This window comes from Phyllobates terribilis, unplaced genomic scaffold (assembly GCF_046119375.1).
Source record: "Phyllobates terribilis strain yellow unplaced genomic scaffold, ASM4611937v1 Scaffold_7__3_contigs__length_470593459, whole genome shotgun sequence".
Taxonomy (NCBI): domain Eukaryota; kingdom Metazoa; phylum Chordata; class Amphibia; order Anura; family Dendrobatidae; genus Phyllobates; species Phyllobates terribilis.
The window spans coordinates 403,899,130-403,918,766 of record NW_027362767.1 but is presented as its reverse complement, the minus strand read 5'-3'; the positions used below and the strand labels follow the sequence as shown (position 1 = coordinate 403,918,766).

General features: G+C 49.9%; 1 protein-coding gene across 1 annotated transcript; it reads left to right on the top strand.

The window, feature by feature from the left end:
* Nucleotides 1-35: 35 nt before the first annotated feature.
* LOC141155059 (F-box only protein 27-like) lies at nucleotides 36-12,220 on the top strand. Its single transcript, XM_073641688.1, has 6 exons — nucleotides 36-173; nucleotides 2,047-2,445; nucleotides 9,745-9,856; nucleotides 10,174-10,269; nucleotides 11,093-11,231; nucleotides 12,013-12,220. Exons 2-6 carry the CDS (start codon nucleotides 2,061-2,063, stop codon nucleotides 12,166-12,168), a joined length of 888 nt encoding a protein of 295 aa, XP_073497789.1. The 5' UTR covers nucleotides 36-173; nucleotides 2,047-2,060; the 3' UTR covers nucleotides 12,169-12,220.
* Nucleotides 12,221-19,637: the final 7,417 nt, after the last annotated feature.

Sequence of the window (19,637 nt, the reverse complement as noted above, 5' to 3'; positions counted from 1 at the left end):
ACAACTCCCACAATTCCCTGACTTCCGCTCACACTACTCATTGTGCCCCGCCCATGGATGGGCGGGATTACGGATGTCATTAGCGCTGCTCTCAGCGCTGCGGCGCACCTTACTTTCCGGTTAGAGGTCGTTATGCGTGTTCACCGTGCACACAGCGTGTCTTATCCCTGCAGGTAACGTTCACCCGTGGGCGGCCCGGAGCCTGGGACACTGGGGCGTCCCCGCTTCTTATCAGGGACCTGCTGCGTCTGATGTCATATAACACATGTGTCTAGCGCTGACGGGCAGGTACAGCTGTTACCATGGCAACCGGAGGTTTCCACGCTGACAAGTTGCTATGGTTACCAGGATGTGATGCTTTTACACATGGAGCTTAAAGTTTTTGCCTGTTTTGCACAGTGGCGCCCCCCCCCGCCCCATCCTATAGTGCAGACAGTAGATAATGATGGATTTCGCAGATCTATGTTGCACGCGTGTGCCATCTATTCACATGTAACACGTCCACAACAGCACTTGACCGCTGCAGCCAATCACACGCGTCTGCTGAACATCGGTATACCGAGATCCCCCTTCACACTAGGGCAGCAATCGCAGTATTTCCAAATGGTGCTGTCATGGGGTCGTCTGTGGCCGGCGTCTTGTCACTGGGGGAGGGGTGCGCTTCTGTGGCTGGCATCTTATCATGGGAGGGGGGGAGCGTGTGTGACCAGTGTCTTGTCATGGGATGGGTGCGCTTCTGTGGCTGGCTTCTTGTTACGGGGGGGGAGGGGTGGTTGGGGGCATCATTGGCCAACGTCTTGTCATGGGTGCGGGGACGTATGTGGCCTGCATTTTGTCATGGGGGGGGGGGGGGGTGGAAGAGTGTGTGACCAGTGTCTTGTCATGGGGGGACGTCTATGGCTGGCGTCTTGTCACTGGTGGGTTTCGGTGAGAAGTTCTAATTCTGGCACCCCACAGTTGACAGTTAGGCTATGTTCACACGTTGCGCTTTTACAGTGTCTTTTTCCTGTAGGCAAAAACTGCTCTCGGCAGTAAAGAAGCTGTTTACAAATAGCGTCAGGTTTTACTGCTTTTTTTGAGTGAGGATTATATGTGTCATTTGTCTACAGTACATGTTTAATAAAGTTAGTTTTATTCATCAATAATGCATGGCTGCAGGTTTTTAGCTGTGTTTTTGCACTTTCTCATTGCTTTCTACTGGTAGAAAATATGCTGCAAAAACACTGAAAGCACTGACACACGGCAGTTTTCCAATTCAGTCAGGAAAAAAATATAAGTGTGTGCAGCTTTTAGGTTGCATTAAAAAAAAAACTGCAAAAACTGAACGTGTGACCATAGCCGTACACTGGTCTTTTGCCTGCAGGCACTCGTCCTATTAAAGGGGTTGTCCAGTACTTTATATTACCCCCCGGTGCCCCTAAGGATTTTTGGAATTACCTTACATTGCAGATACTGCCTGTGAGTGGCGCTATCACTGGCCGCTCACAGGCATCACGTGACCCCCGGTTGCAGCCGGCCCTGAAATCCGCTGATGTCACTACAAGTGCTGGCAGCAGCCGGGGATCTCTGTCTTCTGCGTTCCACGGTGGATTCCAGGCTGTGGGCGGGTTATCCCCCGCGTCACACCCGGCATCCACCGCGCGCTCTGCCTCTCCCCATTCATTGGGAAAGCGTGCGGTGGATGCCGGGTGTGATGTGGGGGGGGGGGTAACCCCGCCAACAGCCCATCAGCCACCACGGGGACCCCAGCACTGATGCCTCACTTGTCGTGACATCAGTGCGGGGTCACGTGATGCCTGTGAGTGGACACCGATAGCGCCGCTCACAGGCATTATCAGCAACGTAAAGTAATTAGAAAAAGTCTTAGGGGCCTGGGGGGATACATTGAAGGGGGTTATATAAAGTACTGCACAACTTCTTTAACAAGAGATTACACCTAATTATCAGTCTGGCCAGGACTACACCAAGGCCCCGATTCATTAAGGCCTCTTTCAGACTTGTGTTTCATACACATGTTGTATCTGTTTTTTTTCCTCTTTCCTGCAGGCTTTGATCACCTTATGATGGGTCAGAGCGGCTCTAAGGAATCAGATCAGCCCCCATCGGCCCGGGAGGAACTGCCGGCTAAGCTTGCATCCTACCAGGGAGCCTCACAAAGACTGAAGCAGGTGGCATTTTTCATGGACCTGGAGCCTTTCCCGGAGGAGATCCTTCTCTTGATCCTCAGCTTCGTAGCGGCTCAGGACCTGGTCCTCCGCTGTAGACTAGTGAGCCGGCGCTGGAGACATCTGGTGGACTCGCCCTCCCTATGGAGGATAAAGTGTGAGCGAGATCAGAGGAGAGAGATTCTCCTCGCCGCTGAAATGTGTCCTGACGTCTCCTGGCAGAGACTTTATCTGAAGACGCCATTTTCAAGGAACCTGCTGCGAAATCCCTTTGGCGCAGGTGAGACTCGGCCACTTCCTTGTACCGGGCTCTATTAACCCCTTCCCTTTGGAGCCAGTTGTTATTTTTGCACTTTCGTTTTTTTGTTTTTTTTTCCTCCCCTACTTCCATCTACGTAGCCATACAGAGGCTGGTATTTTGTGACTAGTTGAATGACTCGATTCACTTTACCCATTAATATATTGGAAACAAAAATTCCAAGTTAGAAAAAAAATAGTTCTGCCATTTTTTTCTTTCGTGTTTGTTTCGTTTTCATTTTGCGATAAACTTTACCTGGTATCTTGATTCTTCAGGTCAGTGTGATTACAGCGAGACCAAATACCGTATTTTTCCCCTTCTCCCATGACAGCACCACCTGAGAGAGGGTATCCGCCCACCAAGGACAGGAACCTACTGAATAAAAAGGCGGTACCTCTCCTCCGCATCAGTTTTGGTTCCTGTCCCTGATGGGAGCCTCACCAGGTGGTACCTTACGTACCTGGATTATGGACGGTGCGGCCTGGAGGCCGTGGAAGCAGCAGATGGTCCCTGTTCCCAGCCCATCTGGCTGCTGCCCGGGTCTGCGTGTGGGGAGGAGGTACTGTTTTTTTGATTCCTCCCCGCGTGCACCGGGGCCTGCGGCCGGGTCTGCGCCTCGCAAGACTAGCTGAGCGGGCCGGCCGGCAGGTCTTCTGGGTCTGCGCACGTGGGGGTCGCGTCGCACCCTGTGACGGAGCGCGCCGGAAGTCCGGGAAGCCGTCATCCCGCTGCAAGCGCGCCGGGTGCCGCTGGGCTGCGCACGCGCAGAAGGGAGCGGATCTGCGGTGTAGCGCGCCAGCTGGCTAAATTTAAAAAAAATATATATATATATATATATTTTTTTTTTTTTTTAAATGAGCACGCTGCCGGAAGGGGTGGAGCCCTACTGCTTTTAAGGATGGGAAGCAATCAAGATGGCGGTGTCTGCATCCCCGCCATGATGAATGAGGAGCCGCAGTCACCTGGGCAGCATCTGTCACCGCCACAGGAGGTACAGCAGCAGCCACAGCCATCAAAGCAGCGCAAGCAGCTTAAGCAAGTGGAGCATCGAGAATCTTCCCATCGACAAAGTCACAGCAGTGGAGGGCGTGCGAGTTCCGGCAAGACTGGTCAGAAAAGACTTCGTCAGTCCACCTCCGCCAGATGGGAGCCCTCATGTGAACGGCAACCACCGCCTCCGGAGGCGAAGTGTAGTGCTAAAAGTAAAAACAGGGAGTGTGCTTTATGCAAAATCGGTCTTCCCACCTCCTATGCCAAAAACCTTTGCTCGGACTGTATTCAGAAAACCATTGCAGAGGAGTCCCATAGGTTTTCTTTAGAATTAAAGGATCTAATCCAAACAGAGGTCAGAGAGTCTTTAAGAGGCTTAACCTCACGCAAAAAGAAGAAGCGAAAACTAGTTTCTTCAAAATCAGAGGAATCAGTGGAGTCCCGTTTTGCAAGAGAACTGCCTTCCTCCTCTAATCTCTCCTCATCATCATCGGAGTCTTCGGATGATGATGGGGGGGGGGCAGACCTTGTTTTTCGGTTGATAATACTGAGAGACTAGTTAAAGCCGTCAGAGGGACTATGGGTATTACCGATACCAAGGTGCCCAGAACAGTCCAGGATGTTATGTTCGGGGGCTTAGACCAAAGGAGGAGACGCTCATTCCCGGTCAATGACAGGATTAAATCTCTGATAGAAAGGGAATGGAAGAAACCGGAGAGGAAGGGTCAGCTGCCGTCATCCTCCAAGCGGAGGTACCCCTTTGAGGATGAGGATGCGGCTAAATGGGACAAAACCCCTAAGATTGACGTGGCCATTTCAAAATCTTCAAAAAAATCCACTCTGCCCTTTGACGATTTAGGAGCCTTAAAAGACCCGCTGGATAAAAAAGCGGAGTCCTTCCTTAAACAAGCCTGGGAGTCGTCAGCAGGGGCCCTTAAACCGGCAGTAGCAGCCACCTGCACCGCTAGATCTATGATGATCTGGCTTCAACAATTGGAAGACCAGATTAGGGGGAATGTGTCCAGGGAGAAAATTCTATCGGACCTTCCTCTTGTGCAGGGAGCGGCTGCATTCCTGGCAGATGCATCGGCAGATTCAGTTAGGCTGGCTGCCCGGTCTGCAAACCTCTCTAATGCAGCCCGTAGGGCGCTATGGCTCAAGAGCTGGTCAGGGGATGTGCAGTCAAAGTCTAAACTGTGCTCAATCCCTTGTGAGGGGGACTTCTTGTTCGGCAAAGGTCTAGATGACATCCTAGATAAAGCCGCAGACAAAAAACATTGATTTCCCACGGTGACTGGTTCCCGGTTTAACAGCTCCTTTCGGAAGAGAAAATACAGCCGCAGTAAAGCTCCCAGAGTCCAAGGTAGCTGGAAAGACAGAAAGCCGTATAACAGAGGCTTCATGTTCGGGGGTCCCTCCTCCGAGAATAAGAAAGCCCCTAAGTGACAGTTCCCCCCCAGGTGGGAGGAAGATTGTCCCACTTCCTGCCTGCCTGGAAGGAAATTTCATCCAATTCTTGGATCCTAGGGATAGTCAGGAGGGGGCTCACATTAGAGTTCAAAAGCAGGCCCAAGAACACTGTCAAAATATCAGCCCCCAGGAGTTTAGCGGAACAGATAGCCTTACAGCAGGAAGTTCTCTCTCTGCTCATGAAAGGAGTTCTGGTGGAAACACCTGCACCCGAGCAAGGAAGAGGATTCTATTCGACTCTCTTCCTAATAAAGAAGCCGGACGGCTCCTTCAGGACCATTGCGAACTTAAAGAGGCTGAGCGACCATTTAATCTACAGGCCGTTCAAGATGGAAACCATAAAATCGGCCATAAAGATGTTATTTCCGGACTGTTTTATGTGCGTCCTCGATCTGAAGGACGCCTACTACCACGTCCCGATTTGGCCAGATCATCAACAGTTTCTAAGAGTAGCTGTACAATTCGGCAGGCACGTAAGGCATTTTCAGTTCGCAGCTCTTCCCTTTGGCATTTCCATGGCGCTGAGGGTCTTCACAAAAATTATTCTGGAGGTCACAGCGCACTTGAGGGAAAGAGATATTCTGGTCATCCCTTATCTGGACGACTTCTTAGTAGTGGGCAGATCAAGTCAACTCTGTGCTCTAGCCCTGGCGGACGTCATGGCCAGTCTAAGACGCCTAGGTTGGCTGTTAAATCTGGAGAAGTCAAGGCTGGAACCAAAGAGGGTTCAGTCTTTCCTGGGTCTCATTCTGGACTCAGAAAACCAAACCTGTCTTCTGCCAGAGGAAAAAAAGCTGAAGATCAGATCCCTAATATCTCAGGTTATCAGCAATCCGACCATGACCCTGAGGAGTGCAATGTCTCTGTTGGGTACAATGACATCTTGCATCCCGGCGGTTCAGTGGGCCCAGTACCATTCCAGATGTCTTCAACAGGAGATTCTGGCAGCGGACAGGCGGCTCAAAGGTCGTCTGAATGGGAAAATATCTCTTCCAGATGTCGTGATCAACTCCCTGGACTGGTGGACATCTCCGGTCAACCTATCTTTGGGGGTTCCTTGGACCTTCCAGGTGTCGGATACAATTACAACAGACGCAAGTGCAGAAGGTTGGGGAGCTCACCTAAGGGATCGTTCTGTACAAGGCCTCTGGTCGGACAGCGAGACAAGTCTCTCTTCCAACATGAAAGAGCTGTTGGCAGCGAGAAACGCTCTAAAAGAATTCAGTTCTGTTCTTCAGGGTCCTCACGTCAGGATAATGTCAGACAACAGATCAACAGTCGCCTACATCAATCATCAGGGGGGTACCAGGTCTCTCCCTCTGATGTTAGTAGCGGATCAGATCTTCAGGTTTGCCGAGAGTCTGCTGGTTACGCTCTCGGCGCTGCATATAAAAGGGGAAGAGAACATAAAGGCCGATTTCTTGAGTCGTCACATCTTGAAACAAGGAGAGTGGGAGTTGAATCCAGACGTTTTTCAGCAGATTGTGGGTCTATGAGGACAGCCCCAGATAGATCTATTTGCAAACAGACACAATCGGAAGACCGAGACCTTTTGCTCCCTGAATCCAAAAGGGGGCGTTTGCGGTGGACGCGCTGCAGATTCAGTGGGATTTCACTCTAGCTTATGCCTTTCCCCCTTTAGTACTGATCCCTACTATCCTGAGGAAGATCCGAGAGGAACGGGCGAGGGTTATATTGATCGCCCCGTTCTGGCCCAAGAGACCATGGTTCACTTGGATGAAGAGAATGTCCCAAGCAGATCCATGGGTTCTTCCGGACATCCCGGATCTCCTCAGGCAGGGCCCAGTCTGTCATCCCCAAAGAGCGGGCCTGCATTTGACGGCCTGGATTCTGAGCGGTCGCTATTGACGCAAAGGGGGTTTTCTCCGGATCTTGTTACTACCCTTCTGGCAAGTAGAAAGCCGATAACAACTAGAATCTATGGTAGAACCTGGGCTAAGTTCTTGTCTACCTTGGGTCAGTCCGCCAAAGGGAGGATTCCTATTGAGGCCATACTAGAATTCCTCCAGAAGGGGTTAAATATGGGACTAGCCACCAGTACTCTTAAGGTGCAGGTATCAGCTCTGGGGGCACTGTAAAATTATGACTTGGCAGCAAATAGATGGATCATTAGATTTATTAAAGCTCGTCATAGATCCAGACCTATTCCTATTCCAAGAATGCCTCCTTGGGACCTTAATTTAGTTCTGGAAGCATTAACCAAACCTCCCTTCGAGCCCTTAGAGAAGGTTTCAGAAAAAAATCTTAACTTTAAAGACTGCTCTACTGGTAGCCCTGACATCAGCTCGTAGAGTCAGTGACTTACATGCACTATCCGTTAACCATCCATTCACTCAAGTATGTACGGATAGAGTAATCTTAAGACCAGACCCGGCCTATCTTCCAAAGGTAGCCTCCAAATTCTATAGGACGCAAGTAATCACTCTCCCTTCCTTCTATCCTAATCCTAGGGATTCTGAGGAACATAAGCTTCACACCTTAGATGTTAAGAGGGTGTTAGTCCAGTATTTGGAAGTGACAAAAGCCTGGAGAAAGAGTGACGCCTTATTTATATCCTTTCAGGGGGCTAAGAAAGGACTTAAGGTTACAAGAGGGACCATAGCTAGATGGGTCAGGGATACTATTACCTTAGCCTACTCTTCTAGCAATCTGCCGGTTCCTGAGAACCTGAAGGCCCATTCCACCAGAGCGGTAGCTGCTTCCTGGGCTGAGAAGGTGGATGTGCCCATCGATATCTTATGTAAGGCGGCAACTTGGTCATCCCCCGCTACATTTTACAAACATTACCGTCTTGACCTTTCCTCTTCTACTGATCTGTCCTTTGGTAGAAGGGTGTTGCAAGCGGTGATCCCTCCCTCTGGTATTTGATCTCTATAAATCTCTCAGGTGGTGCTGTCATGGGAGAAGGGGAAAAGATCCTAATTACTTACCGGTAACGGGATTTTACAGAGCCCATGACAGCACCCTATTAATTCCCTCCCCTTTATCACTGTGGTGTGCACTTTTTAAGGTGTTTAGTACAAATATTGAGGTGGTGGTTATGTATTAACCTGTCTTCGGAGGCCCTCTCATGCTCTGAAACAAAACTGACGCGGAGGAGAGGTACCACCTTTTTATTCAGTAGGTTCCTGTCCTTGGTGGGCGGATACCCTCTCTCAGGTGGTGCTGTCATGGGCTCTGTAAAATCCCGTTACCGGTAAGTAACTAGGATCTTTTCCGACTAGAAGAGGCATTTTTTAGCCAGAAAAAAATCTTGCTGAAAAGGGAGTGCTTCTTATAGTCCGGATTCAGCGCTGACACACAGTCCTTTCGATCACAGAGAGAGCTGCTCTCTTTCCCCCGGCCCCACACTGATCTATGCCGTCGTGGAGCTCGTTTTTAGTGATACCAATTAGAGGCTTTTTGATCACTTTTTTTTTTTATTTATTTTTTATTACATTTTGTGGGAAGGAGCGGTGACCAAAAAACAGCAATTCGGTCTGGCATTTCGATTTTTTATTTTTATTTATTTTTTTTTTTTTTTACCCCATATTTCATTTACCACATTGGTTAAGTATTTTTGTGTCTTGACTAGACTTTCACGGATGCAGGGATAACAAATATACTTAGATTTTTTTTTCTTCTTGAAATCTGAAAATGATTTAACCTTTGAAGTTATTTTTTTATCATAAAAACTTGCTTTAATTTTTTTTTTTTTTTTTTTTTAAACAAGGGGCTGTACCACCAACAAACGGTAATAATGAAATGGATAGTGGTTTGATTGTTGGGCCTGTTCACACAGTCACCAGTCAGAACAATTGTCTAGTGCAGGGATGTTAAACTCAAATACACAGAACGGGACCCGCCCGGCGTCGCGGGCCAAATGGACTCGGGGGACCTGTCCCGGCGTCGCGGGCCAAATGGACTCGGGGGACCCGTCGCGGGCCAAATGGACTCGGGGGACCCGTCCCGGCGTCGCGGGCCAAATGGACTCGGGGGACCCGTCGCGGGCCAAATGGACTCGGGGGACCCGTCCCGGCGTCGCGGGCCAAATGGACTCGGGGGACCCGTCGCGGGCCAAATGGACTCGGGGGACCCGTCCCGGCGTCGCGGGCCAAATGGACTCGGGGGACCCGTCGCGGGCCAAATGGACTCGGGGGACCCGTCCCGGCGTCGCGGGCCAAATGGACTCGGGGGACCCGTCGCGGGCCAAATGGACTCGGGGGACCCGTCCCGGCGTCGCGGGCCAAATGGACTCGGGGGACCCGTCCCGGCGTTAAGTAGACTCATTCTGTGGGCCAGAGTTTGATATATGTGATCTAGAGTAAAAGGCCCTTAAAGGGGTTGTCGATACCAAAACTGTAGTCCAAATAATACATACAGTTGAAACCCTCATCACGGTTGGCACAGGCTCAAACAGAACGTCATCACTTCCGTCTGATTAGCAGCCGGTCGGTGTCTGAGCACGTAGGCGCTGTTCTGCTTTTCTGAGGTGCGCTCCGTCCACTCATCCCCTTCCCATCCTAATGTAGATGGCTGGTGTCTGAGCTGTCAGCACCCATCACGACTTTCTTCTAATCTTCGCAGGACGAGGCCATCGCTGTATGTGCAGTGAAGATTAGAAGTCCGTCTTGGTGGGCACTGACCGGGTCGACGCCAGAGAATGGTGTCCATCAGAAGAAACGGTGCCACCCTAGACCGACATGGGAGAGGACGCAGCGTTACAGATTTATGCCTCCATGCAGCTAAAACTGTGACGGACTGGAGGATGGGTTCATGGTCGCCAGACTCCTTATGTTGTATAAATCTGATTTCCTGCAGAACAACTGAAGCACTGGGAAGCTAAACATGGAGGCGATGGGTGGAAGGTGGAGGAGAACTGCTCGGTTTTAGACGGTGCGGAGAGAACAACCTGCTTTGTCACCTCATTCGGGTGAGTGATCAGGTGACCTCCTGCAGACTGTTCAGTAACTAAAGGCTCATTTACACTGCCCAATAATTCAGAATGGAGATATCATAACCATGAACGTTCCCCATCATTGGCCTGTGTAATCCGCGGAGCCATTAAATCTCACATTGCCTTATGTAGACAGTGGATGTGCTACAGACAGTGTGCACGCCGTATGGGGGCCGAAAGATCTACCTACTCCCATACAGTCTGAACCTGTCATAAACAAGCGCTGATCTACTCGTATATAGACAGAAATCAGAGCGTCTTAATGCACAATAACCATATACCTCCCCCTGTAGGTGGTGCAGGAAGAGTCAGATCATAGACCTGTTACAGGAAGGACTGGCGGAGCATTTCCTGGACGTGCACCAGCCCTGCATCTGCATATCTGACTGGTGGGTTATTAGATTCACGTTACATACCTAAATTTAAACAGTTCTTTCCATGCAGAGGATCCTGCTCCATCCAGTGTGAGTGTCAGCTGTGTTGTACAGCTGGCACCAAAAAAAATCAGTGTTGTGCTGATGGGTATGCTATGGCAGTGGGGGTTTTCTGAAGCCCCCTAGTTCTGTCTTGTGTGGCTAAATTTTATGAGATCAATAATTTACCAATAGACTCTTCACCTAAGAAAAATAATTAAAAATCTAAAAAAAAAAAAAAAAAGTCAAAATATTTATATATTTATCCCATAAAATGAATGTAAAACTAATTTTTTTTGCATTTTTCAAAAAGAAAAATGCAACAAAGTGATGGACATAAAAATGTAAAAGTTTGGTATGGATGTAATCGTGCTGACCCGAAGAACCATGCTGCCAGGTAATTTTTTACCACACCCTGAATACAGTCAAAACAAATAAATTAAAAAAAGTAGTGGAATTGTGCTTTGTATTTTTTCTTCATCATTTGTCCCATTTTTTTTTAATACATTATATGGTAAATTGAACATTAATGGGTTACTGCCATGTTAAACAATCCCAAGCAACTGGCTTCATTCGATGGGAGAACAAGCAAATGTTCAGCCCCCCTGCAGCGCCACCATAGGGAACAGTGAAGTATTACACAGGTCTCATTGAATAAGTTAAATTTTATCGCCTATCCACATTCATCGCCACCACTGATGGGACATTTCAGATCCATATAGTAAAGATGCTAAAATGTGTAGACGTGTAAATCCACCCTAGACGGCACGACATCTGACGCCCGGGTCGTTTCCTGTAGGTACGCCGGACGGTGTGACTGCGGATGTGTCTACAAAATAAAAGTGCAACTCTTGGCGGAAAATAAACAAACTGTGCTAAAGGAGTTTTCTTTGGACCCCGAACCCATCCCCCAGTGGAACGACGCACATTATCAAGAGGTAGGATATAGTCAGATCATATATAGTGAAACGGACACGGACTGCTCATGGGAATCGCTAAGCCAGATCCCTTTTATGGCTGATGCATAAATTAAAGAAGATGTTCACTACTTTATATTATGCCCCAATGTATCCCCCCAGGACATATAAGACTTTTTTGCAAATACCTTGTGATGCAGTTTCTGCCTGTGAGCGGCGCTCTCCTTGGCCACTCACAGGCATCACGTGACCCCCCGCTGACGTCACGTCAAGGGAGGCGTGACATCAGTGACACGGTCCCCGTGGTGGATGTTGGGCTGTGGCGGGGTTACCCAGCACGTCACACCCAGCATCCACCACATGCTTTCCCAATGAATGGGGAGAGGGAGAGCGTGCGGTGGATGCCGGGTATGACGTGGGGGGTAACCCCGCCAACAGCCCAGCATCCACCTGTGGAACGCAGAAGAGAGAGAACCCCGGCTGCATCCGGAACCATGATATGACGTCAGTGGATGTCAGAGCCGGCTGCAGCCGGGGGTCGCGTGATGCCTGTGAGCGGCCAGCAATAGCTGCATCGCAAGGTATTTGTAAAAAGTGTTATAGGCCCCGGGAGAATACATTGGGGGGGATCATAGAAAGTATTGAACAACCCCTTTTAAAGGGGGCTGGCCTTGCGATTCAAATGAGGCTAGCGGCCTGCCCCCTTCACTGCAGACCCCAATGCTGGGTCACCCTCTACAGGCAACTTTTTCTTTCTTGTATGTTTAGTAATATCCGGTCACTTATGATTTTGTCTCTTCAGGTTTCCTATGAATTCCGCCACTATGGACCCGGTGTCCGATACGTGAAATTTGATCACAGAGGTAAAGACACAAAATTCTGGAAAGGATGGTACGGAGCTCGGATCACAAACTCATCCGTCACCGTGAAGTGTCACAACCTCGAGCCCTGTAGATAAGCCCAACGTGTCACCTGGAGCCGAACCATGTCTATTTTTGTAACTCTGAAAATATATATATATATATATATATATATATATATATATATATATGATACAATGAAATACAGAGAGTGAGACTGCATTCATAAATAAGTGCTAATAGTTTATTATTACCAAAATGCAAAGTGAATGAGCTAAAAAAGAACTCAGCAGGAGGTTGTTCCAAACATCTTCGAGAACTAACCACAGATCTTGTGTGGATGTCACTTGTGCAAATTCTTCTATCTCTTCATGTGATCCCAGACAGAAAATGGAAGAGGGAACTTGGTCAGAATTAATGGCGTCCTCAATGCTGAGCAGATACTTATCCATCAGGGAGGCGTCAGATTGGCTCCAAATTTATTTTGCAGCCGGATAACGTCCCCAAACATCCGACCAATGTCATAAAGAACGATCTTCAGTGTAAAGAAGAACAAGGAGTCCTGCAAGTGATGATTCGGCCCCCACAGAGCCCTGATCTCATCATCCAGTCTGTGATCGAATGAAGAGACAGAAGGATTTGCACTAGAAGATCTGTGGTCAGCTCTCCAAGATGTTGGGAACAACCTCCTGCCGAGTTCTTTCAAAATCCGTGTACAATTGACAAGTACCGAGAAGAATTGATGAAGGCAAAGAGCGGTCACCAAATATATTGATGTGATTTACATTTTTCTTTTGTTCATTCACTTTTCAGATCAATACGAATAAATATTAACACTTCTTCTATTTTTTTTTTTTTTTTTTAAAGCTTCTCACTGTGCAGCATTTTCCACACCTGCCTAAACCCTGTGCACAATACTGTACATGAACTATATATACGATTTACATAATATATGTATAGGCCTGTGTATAACCACCTAAAGTTATTTACTTACAGTATTTTATAATTCTACTTTTCTGCACAAAATTTGTGAAAATAAAGCAAATTTCACTTATAAAACTCTAAGCTCATGTTCACCAGGTTAATAAACTGTTGTGTAAGTCTCCCATTTACCACTATACGGACAGAGAGTAACCTCACTACAGTGTAACAGGTTGGTGACAACAGCAAAATAGTGAGTGCAGCTCTGGAGTATAATACAGGATGTAACATAGGATCAGTAATGTAATGTATGTACACAGTGACTGCACCAGCAGAATAGTGAGTGCAGCTCTGGAGTATAATACTGGATGTAACTCAGGATCAGTAATGTAATGTATGTACACAGTGAGTGCAGCTCTGGAGTATAATACAGGATGTAACTCAGGATCAGTAATGTATGTACACAGTGACTGCACCAGCAGAATAGTGAGTGCAGCTCTGGAGTATAATACAGGAGGTCACTCAGGATCTGTAATGTATGTACACAGTGACTGCACCAGCAGAATAGTGAGTGCAGCTCTGGGGTATAATGCAGGATGTAACTCAGGATCAGTAATGTAATGTATGTACACAGTGACTGCACCAGCAGAATAGTGAGTGCAGCTCTGGAGTATAATACAGGATGTAATTCAGGATCAGTAATGTAATGTATATACACAGTGACTGCACCAGCAGAATAGTGAGTGCAGCTCTGGAGTATAATACAGGATGTAACACAGGATCAGTAATATAATGTATGTACACAGTGACTGCACCAGCAGAATAGTGAGTGCAGCTCTGGAGTATAATACAGGATGTAACTCAGGATCAGTAATGTATGTACACAGTGACTGCACCAGCAGAATAGTGAGTGCAGCTCTGGGGTATAATACAAGATGTAACTCATGATCAGTAATGTAATGTATGTACACAGTGACTGCACCAGCAGAATAGTGAGTGCAGCTCTGGAGTATAATACGGGATGTAATTCAGGATCAGTAATGTAATGTATATACACAGTGACTGCACCAGCAGAATAGTGAGTGCAGCTCTGGAGTATAATACAGGATGTAACACAGGATCAGTAATATTATGTATGCACACAGTGACTGCACCAGCAGAATAGTGAGTGCAGCTCTGGAGTATAATACAGGATGTAACTCAGGATCAGTAATGTATGTACACAGTGACTGCACCAGCAGAATAGTGAGTGCAGCTCTGGGGTATAATACAGGATGTAACTCAGGATCAGTAATGTAATGTATGTACACAGTGACTCCACCAGCTGAATAGTGAGTGCAGCTCTGGAGTATAATACAGGATGTAACTCAGGATCAGTAATGTAATGTATGTACACAGTGACTGCAACAGCAGAATAGTGAGTGCAGCTCTGGAGTATAATACAGGGTCTAATTCAGGATCAGTAATGTAATGTATGTACACAGTGACTGCACCAGCAGAATAGTGAGTGCAGCTCTGGAGTATAATACAAGTGTAACGGGTCAGGGAGGTGGAACCTCTGAGCTACGATACAAAGGGGCAGTCCTTGTAAGGAAGCGGTGGCTCCCAGGGTAGGCGGGCAGGTAGTCACGGCAAGTGACGGGGACAGTCTCTGGGTAGAAGGGCAGGAGGTCACGGCAAGTGACGGGGACCGTCTCTGGGTAGAAGGGCAGGAGGTCACGGCAAGTGACGGGGACAGTCTCTGGGTAGAAGGGCAGGAGGTCACGGCAAGTGACGGGAACAGTCTCTTGACAGGCGGATGGTCACGGCAAGTGACGGCGAAGCCTCCAGATAGACTAGCAGGCAGGTAGCAGGTGGACGCTCCCAGGTGAGCGGGCAAGAGTCTCTGGACAGGCAGGTGGTCACAGCAGGTGACCGCAGAGCCTCCAGGTAGGCTAGCAGGCAGGTAGCAGGCGGACGCTCCCAGGTGAGCGGGTAAGAGTCTCTGGGCAGGCAGGTGGTCACAGCACGTGACGGCAGAGCCTCCAGGTAGGCTAGCAGGCAGGTAGCAGATGAGCGCTCCCAGGTGAGCGGGCAATCAGATCCATAGACAGACTGGTAGGCAGACTGTCGGACCGCAGGAATGCAAGTAGATAGACAAGTATCAGGCAGGTATCAAGCAGGAATCTGGCAGGTAACTGGTAACGGGACCTGAGGGCTGAAGCAGAGTGAAGGCTTTGCAACAACATTGCTCGGGCACCTCCATTTTGGAGGAGGTGCCTTATATATGGTGAGGTCCTCCGGCCATTGGCCGGGGACTCCTTAGGACGACGCGCGCGGCCCCTTTAAGAGAGGGGGAGCGCGCGCGCCTTAAGCACGGTGGCCGGGAAGCAGCGCGCGCTGCCAGCAGAGCGGGAGGAGGACGCCGGGCACGGAGCGGAGAGGTGAGGGGAACAGCGTCCCTGCCTAGCAGGAGGCAGGGACTCCGACGCTACAGTACCCCCCCCTTTAGGCCCCCCATTTTTTAGGCCAGACAGAAATTTATCAAGGATGAGAGGGGCATGGATGTTCTCCCGGGGCTCCCACGTTCTCTCCTCAGGACCAAACCCCTTCCAATCCACTAGAAAAAAGGTCTTTCCTCTTACCCTTTTGGTGGCCAGAATGTTCTCTACCTCAAACTCGTTTTCAGCGGAAACCGGAGCAGGAGGCGTACCTGTAGACTTGGAAAAAGAGTTAAGTACCACGGGTTTGAGGAGAGATACATGGAAGGAGTTAGGGATCCGCAAGTTGGCCGGGAGTTTCAATTTATAGGCCACTGGGTTGATTTGTTTGATAACTTCCAGTGGGCCGATGAACCGAGGCCCTAACTTGTAGGAAGGAATCTTGATCCGGACATACTTGGACGAGAGCCAGACTTTATCTCCAGGACGGAATTGTGGAGGATCCAGGCGTTTTTTGCCAGCGTGTCTTTTCATCCGCTCGGACGACTGAAGGAGTGCGGATCGGGTACTCTCCCAAATGGAGGAGAATTCGCTAACGAGAGATTCCGCAGCCGGATTGTCCACCGAGGTGGAGACGGGAAATGGGATCCGAGGATGCTGACCGAAGACTACAAAAAACGGGGATTTGGAGGAAGATTCGCTCTCGTGATTATTGTAAGAGAACTCGGCCCATGGTAGGAGATCCACCCAGTCCGAATGGTGGGCATTAACGAAGTGCCGGAGGTAACTGGTCAGGATCTGATTGATCCGCTCCACTTGACCATTGGACTGTGGGTGGTAAGCGGAGGAGAAGTCCAGGGTGACGTCCAGCAGCTTACATGTGGCTCTCCAGAAGCGTGAGGTGAACTGAACCCCACGATCCGACACGATGTGGAGGGGCAGGCCATGGAGACGGAAGATGTGGCGGATAAAGTCTTTAGCCAGCTCGGGTGCAGACGGGAGGCCCGGCAGGGGAGTGAAGTGAGCCATCTTGGAAAAGCGGTCAGCGACCACCCAAATGACCCTACAACCGGCAGAGACAGGGAGATCCGTTATAAAGTCCATAGCTATATGCTGCCACGGGGCAGCAGGTACTGGAAGAGGAAGGAGGCGACCGGCTGGCAGATGTCTCGGAACCTTGTTGCGGGCGCAGGACACACAGGCTGAAACAAAGTCTATTACGTCCTTGTGCAGGGTAGGTCACCAGTAATGCCGGGTAATAAGCTGGAGGGTCTTTTTCTGACCGGCGTGGCCAGCTAGCTTAGACGAGTGACCCCAGTGTAGGATCTTCTTCCGATCAGGTACTGTTACGGACGTCTTACCGGGAGGGAGACGATTTAGATTCACGGGGGCCACCTGCATTACTCTGGCGGGATCAATGATGTCCTTAGGCTCCTCCTCTAGATCAGACACCAGGAAGGATCGGGACAAGGCGTCAGCTTTGATGTTTTTGTCTGCCGGGCGAAAATGAAGAGTGAAATCAAAGCGGGCAAAAAACAAGGACCACCGGGCTTGGCGCGGGTTAAGTCTCTGGGCGCTCTGGAGGTAAGCCAAGTTCTTGTGGTCCGTGTAAATAATTACCGGGTGAAGAGCCCCCTCGAGCAGGTAACGCCACTCCTCCAGTGCCAGCTTAATGGCCAATAACTCTCGGTCTCCTATAGAATAATTACGCTCAGAAGGGGAGAAGAGTTTGGAGAAGAAGCCGCAAGTTACCATTCTTCCGGAAGACGACTTTTGGGTAAGTACCGCTCCGGCTCCAGAGGAGGAGGCGTCCACTTCCAGGAAGAATTGTTTGTTGCCGTCCGGACGATGCAGCACCGGGGCGGAAGAGAAAGCCTGTTTTAAGGAAAGAAAGGCTTCCTCTGCTTCGGGCGGCCATTCTCTGGGATTAGTACCCTTACGGGTGAGCGCAGAGATTGGAGCAGTCCGGGAAGAGAAGTGCGGTATGAAGAGGCGGTAGTAGTTGGCGAAGCCCAGGAACCGCTGAATAGCCTTCAACCCCTCTGGTCGGGGCCACTTCTGGATGGCAGACAGTTTCTCAGGATCCATTCAGAGGCCGGTCTGAGAAATAATGTAGCCCAAGAACGGAAGCGAGGTCTGCTCAAAGAGGCACTTCTCATATTTAGCGTAGAGGTGGTTCTGCCTGAGCCTGAGCAGGACCTGACGAACATCCCTCCGGTGAGTGAGAAGATCCGGAGAGAAGACCAAGATGTCGTCCAGGTACACCACTACGCAGGAGTAGAGAAGGTCCCGGAAGATGTCATTGACCAACTCTTGAAAGACGGCGGGAGCGTTACAGAGACCGAAGGGCATTACCAGATATTCATAGTGGCCGTCCCGGGTGTTGAATGCCGTCTCCCATTCATCCCCCTGACGGATACGGATCAGGTTATACGCCCCACGGAGGTCCAGCTTGGTGAAGATTCTAGCCCCCCTCAGACGGTCAAATAATTCCGGAATGAGCGGAAGGGGGTATTTATTCTTCACCGTGATCTGGTTAAGGCCTCTATAGTCTATACAGGGACGGAGTGAGCCGTCCTTCTTTTTGACGAAGAAGAAGCCTGCTCCCGCCGGGGAGGTCGATTTCCGGATAAATCCCTGGGCCAGATTCTCCTCAATATATTCAGACATGGACCGGGTCTCGGCAGCGGACAAAGGGTAAATACGCCCACGGGGAGGAGTAGCGCCGGGCATCAGGTCGATTGGGCAGTCGTATGGTCTATGAGGGGGTAATGTCTCTGCCTCCTTTTTATTAAAGACGTTCGCATAAGACCAATAGGGAACCGGAAGACCAGGTAGATTGGTTGGGGTAGGAGAAGGATGGATAGGATGGACGGGAACTAAACAAGTCTTATGGCAGTCCTGTCCCCAGCGAAGGACTTCTCCGGTCTGCCAATCAAGCACGGGTGCATGTTTCTGAAGCCAAGGTAGGCCTAGCAAGAGGGCGTGAGAGAGTCCAGGCAGAACATGAAAGAAGATGCTCTCAGAGTGCAGCATTCCCACCTGCAGGGTTATGGATTCGGTGATGAGTTGGATGGGATGTGGTAAGAGGCCCCCATCCACGGCAGCGACAGATAAGGGTACAGCCAGAGGTTTGGTGGGAATGCGGTATTTCTCTACCAGGGACTGAGAAATGAGATTTCCGGCAGCTCCAGAGTCAAGTTGGGCTAGTTCAAAATAACGGTTCTCCCCGCAGATGATAGAGACCGACAACAACAGAGATGGAGAGGGTTTACTCTTGTCTAGGACGACCTCTCTGAGCGATCCTAGACACAGGCGTTTCCCGACCTCTCTGGGCAGGAACGGATCCGGTGCTCCTTACTGCCACAGTAGAAGCAGCTCCCCTCGGCTCGGCGTAACTCTTGACGGGTCTTGACCATCTTGGTCTGGTCGACCTGCATAGGCTCGGGTGAGTGCGCCTGGGGAGTAGGAGAAGTGACGGATTTCTGAAAGGTAGGGGCTAGACGTGGAAACCTCCTCTCACGGGTGACCTCTTTGGCGCGTTCCTGGAACCGGATGTCAATCCGGGTGGCAAGAGTTATTAAGTCGTCGAGAGTGGTAGGAATGTCCCGACCGGCGAGTTCATCTTTAATACGGCCGGACAGACCCTCCCAAAAGACAGACACCAGGGCGTCGTTATCCCAGGCCAACTCCGAAGCAAGGGTACGGAACCGTATGGCATATTGGCCCACGGTGAGATTTCCTTGATTGAGGCGTAGCAGAGATGATGCGGATGAGGTCTTCCGTCCGGGTTCGTCGAAGACTTTCCGGAAAGCCATGAGAAAGGCTGGCAGGTTGGACACCAGGGGGTCTCCTCTCTCCCATAGAGGATTTAGCCAAGCCAGTGCCTCCCCCGTGAGATGGGACATGATGAAGGCTACTTTGGCCCGGTCGGAGATAAACTGGTGGGACAGGAGTTCAAAGTGCAGGGTGCACTGGTTTATGAAGCCCTGAGCTTGAGCGGGGTCGCCTCCGAAGCGAGGAGGTGCAGAAAGCCGGGGTCCGGGGCAGGATGCCATGGTATTGGTGGGCAGCGGCGCTGCCGGGCTACGAGTCATGACACTAGCGGTGGTTGCTGGTGGAGCAGTCAGAGTGTCCAGGCGAGAGTTGACATTCCGCAGATGACTCAGGATGGACTCCTGTTGGGACCTTTGACGGGACAGTTCATGACATAGGTCCGAGAGCGA

What these genes read in the sequence shown, in the direction of transcription:
- LOC141155059 (XM_073641688.1), top strand. Translation starts at nt 2,061, where the DNA reads ATGATGGGTCAGAGCGGCTCTAAGGAATCAGATCAGCCCCCATCGGCC. An exon ending in TGCTTTGTCACCTCATTCGG is followed by an intron (nt 9,857 to 10,173) that starts GTGAGTGATCAG and finishes CTCCCCCTGTAG; the next exon opens with GTGGTGCAGGAAGAGTCAGA. An exon ending in ACGACGCACATTATCAAGAG is followed by an intron (nt 11,232 to 12,012) that starts GTAGGATATAGT and finishes TTGTCTCTTCAG; the next exon opens with GTTTCCTATGAATTCCGCCA.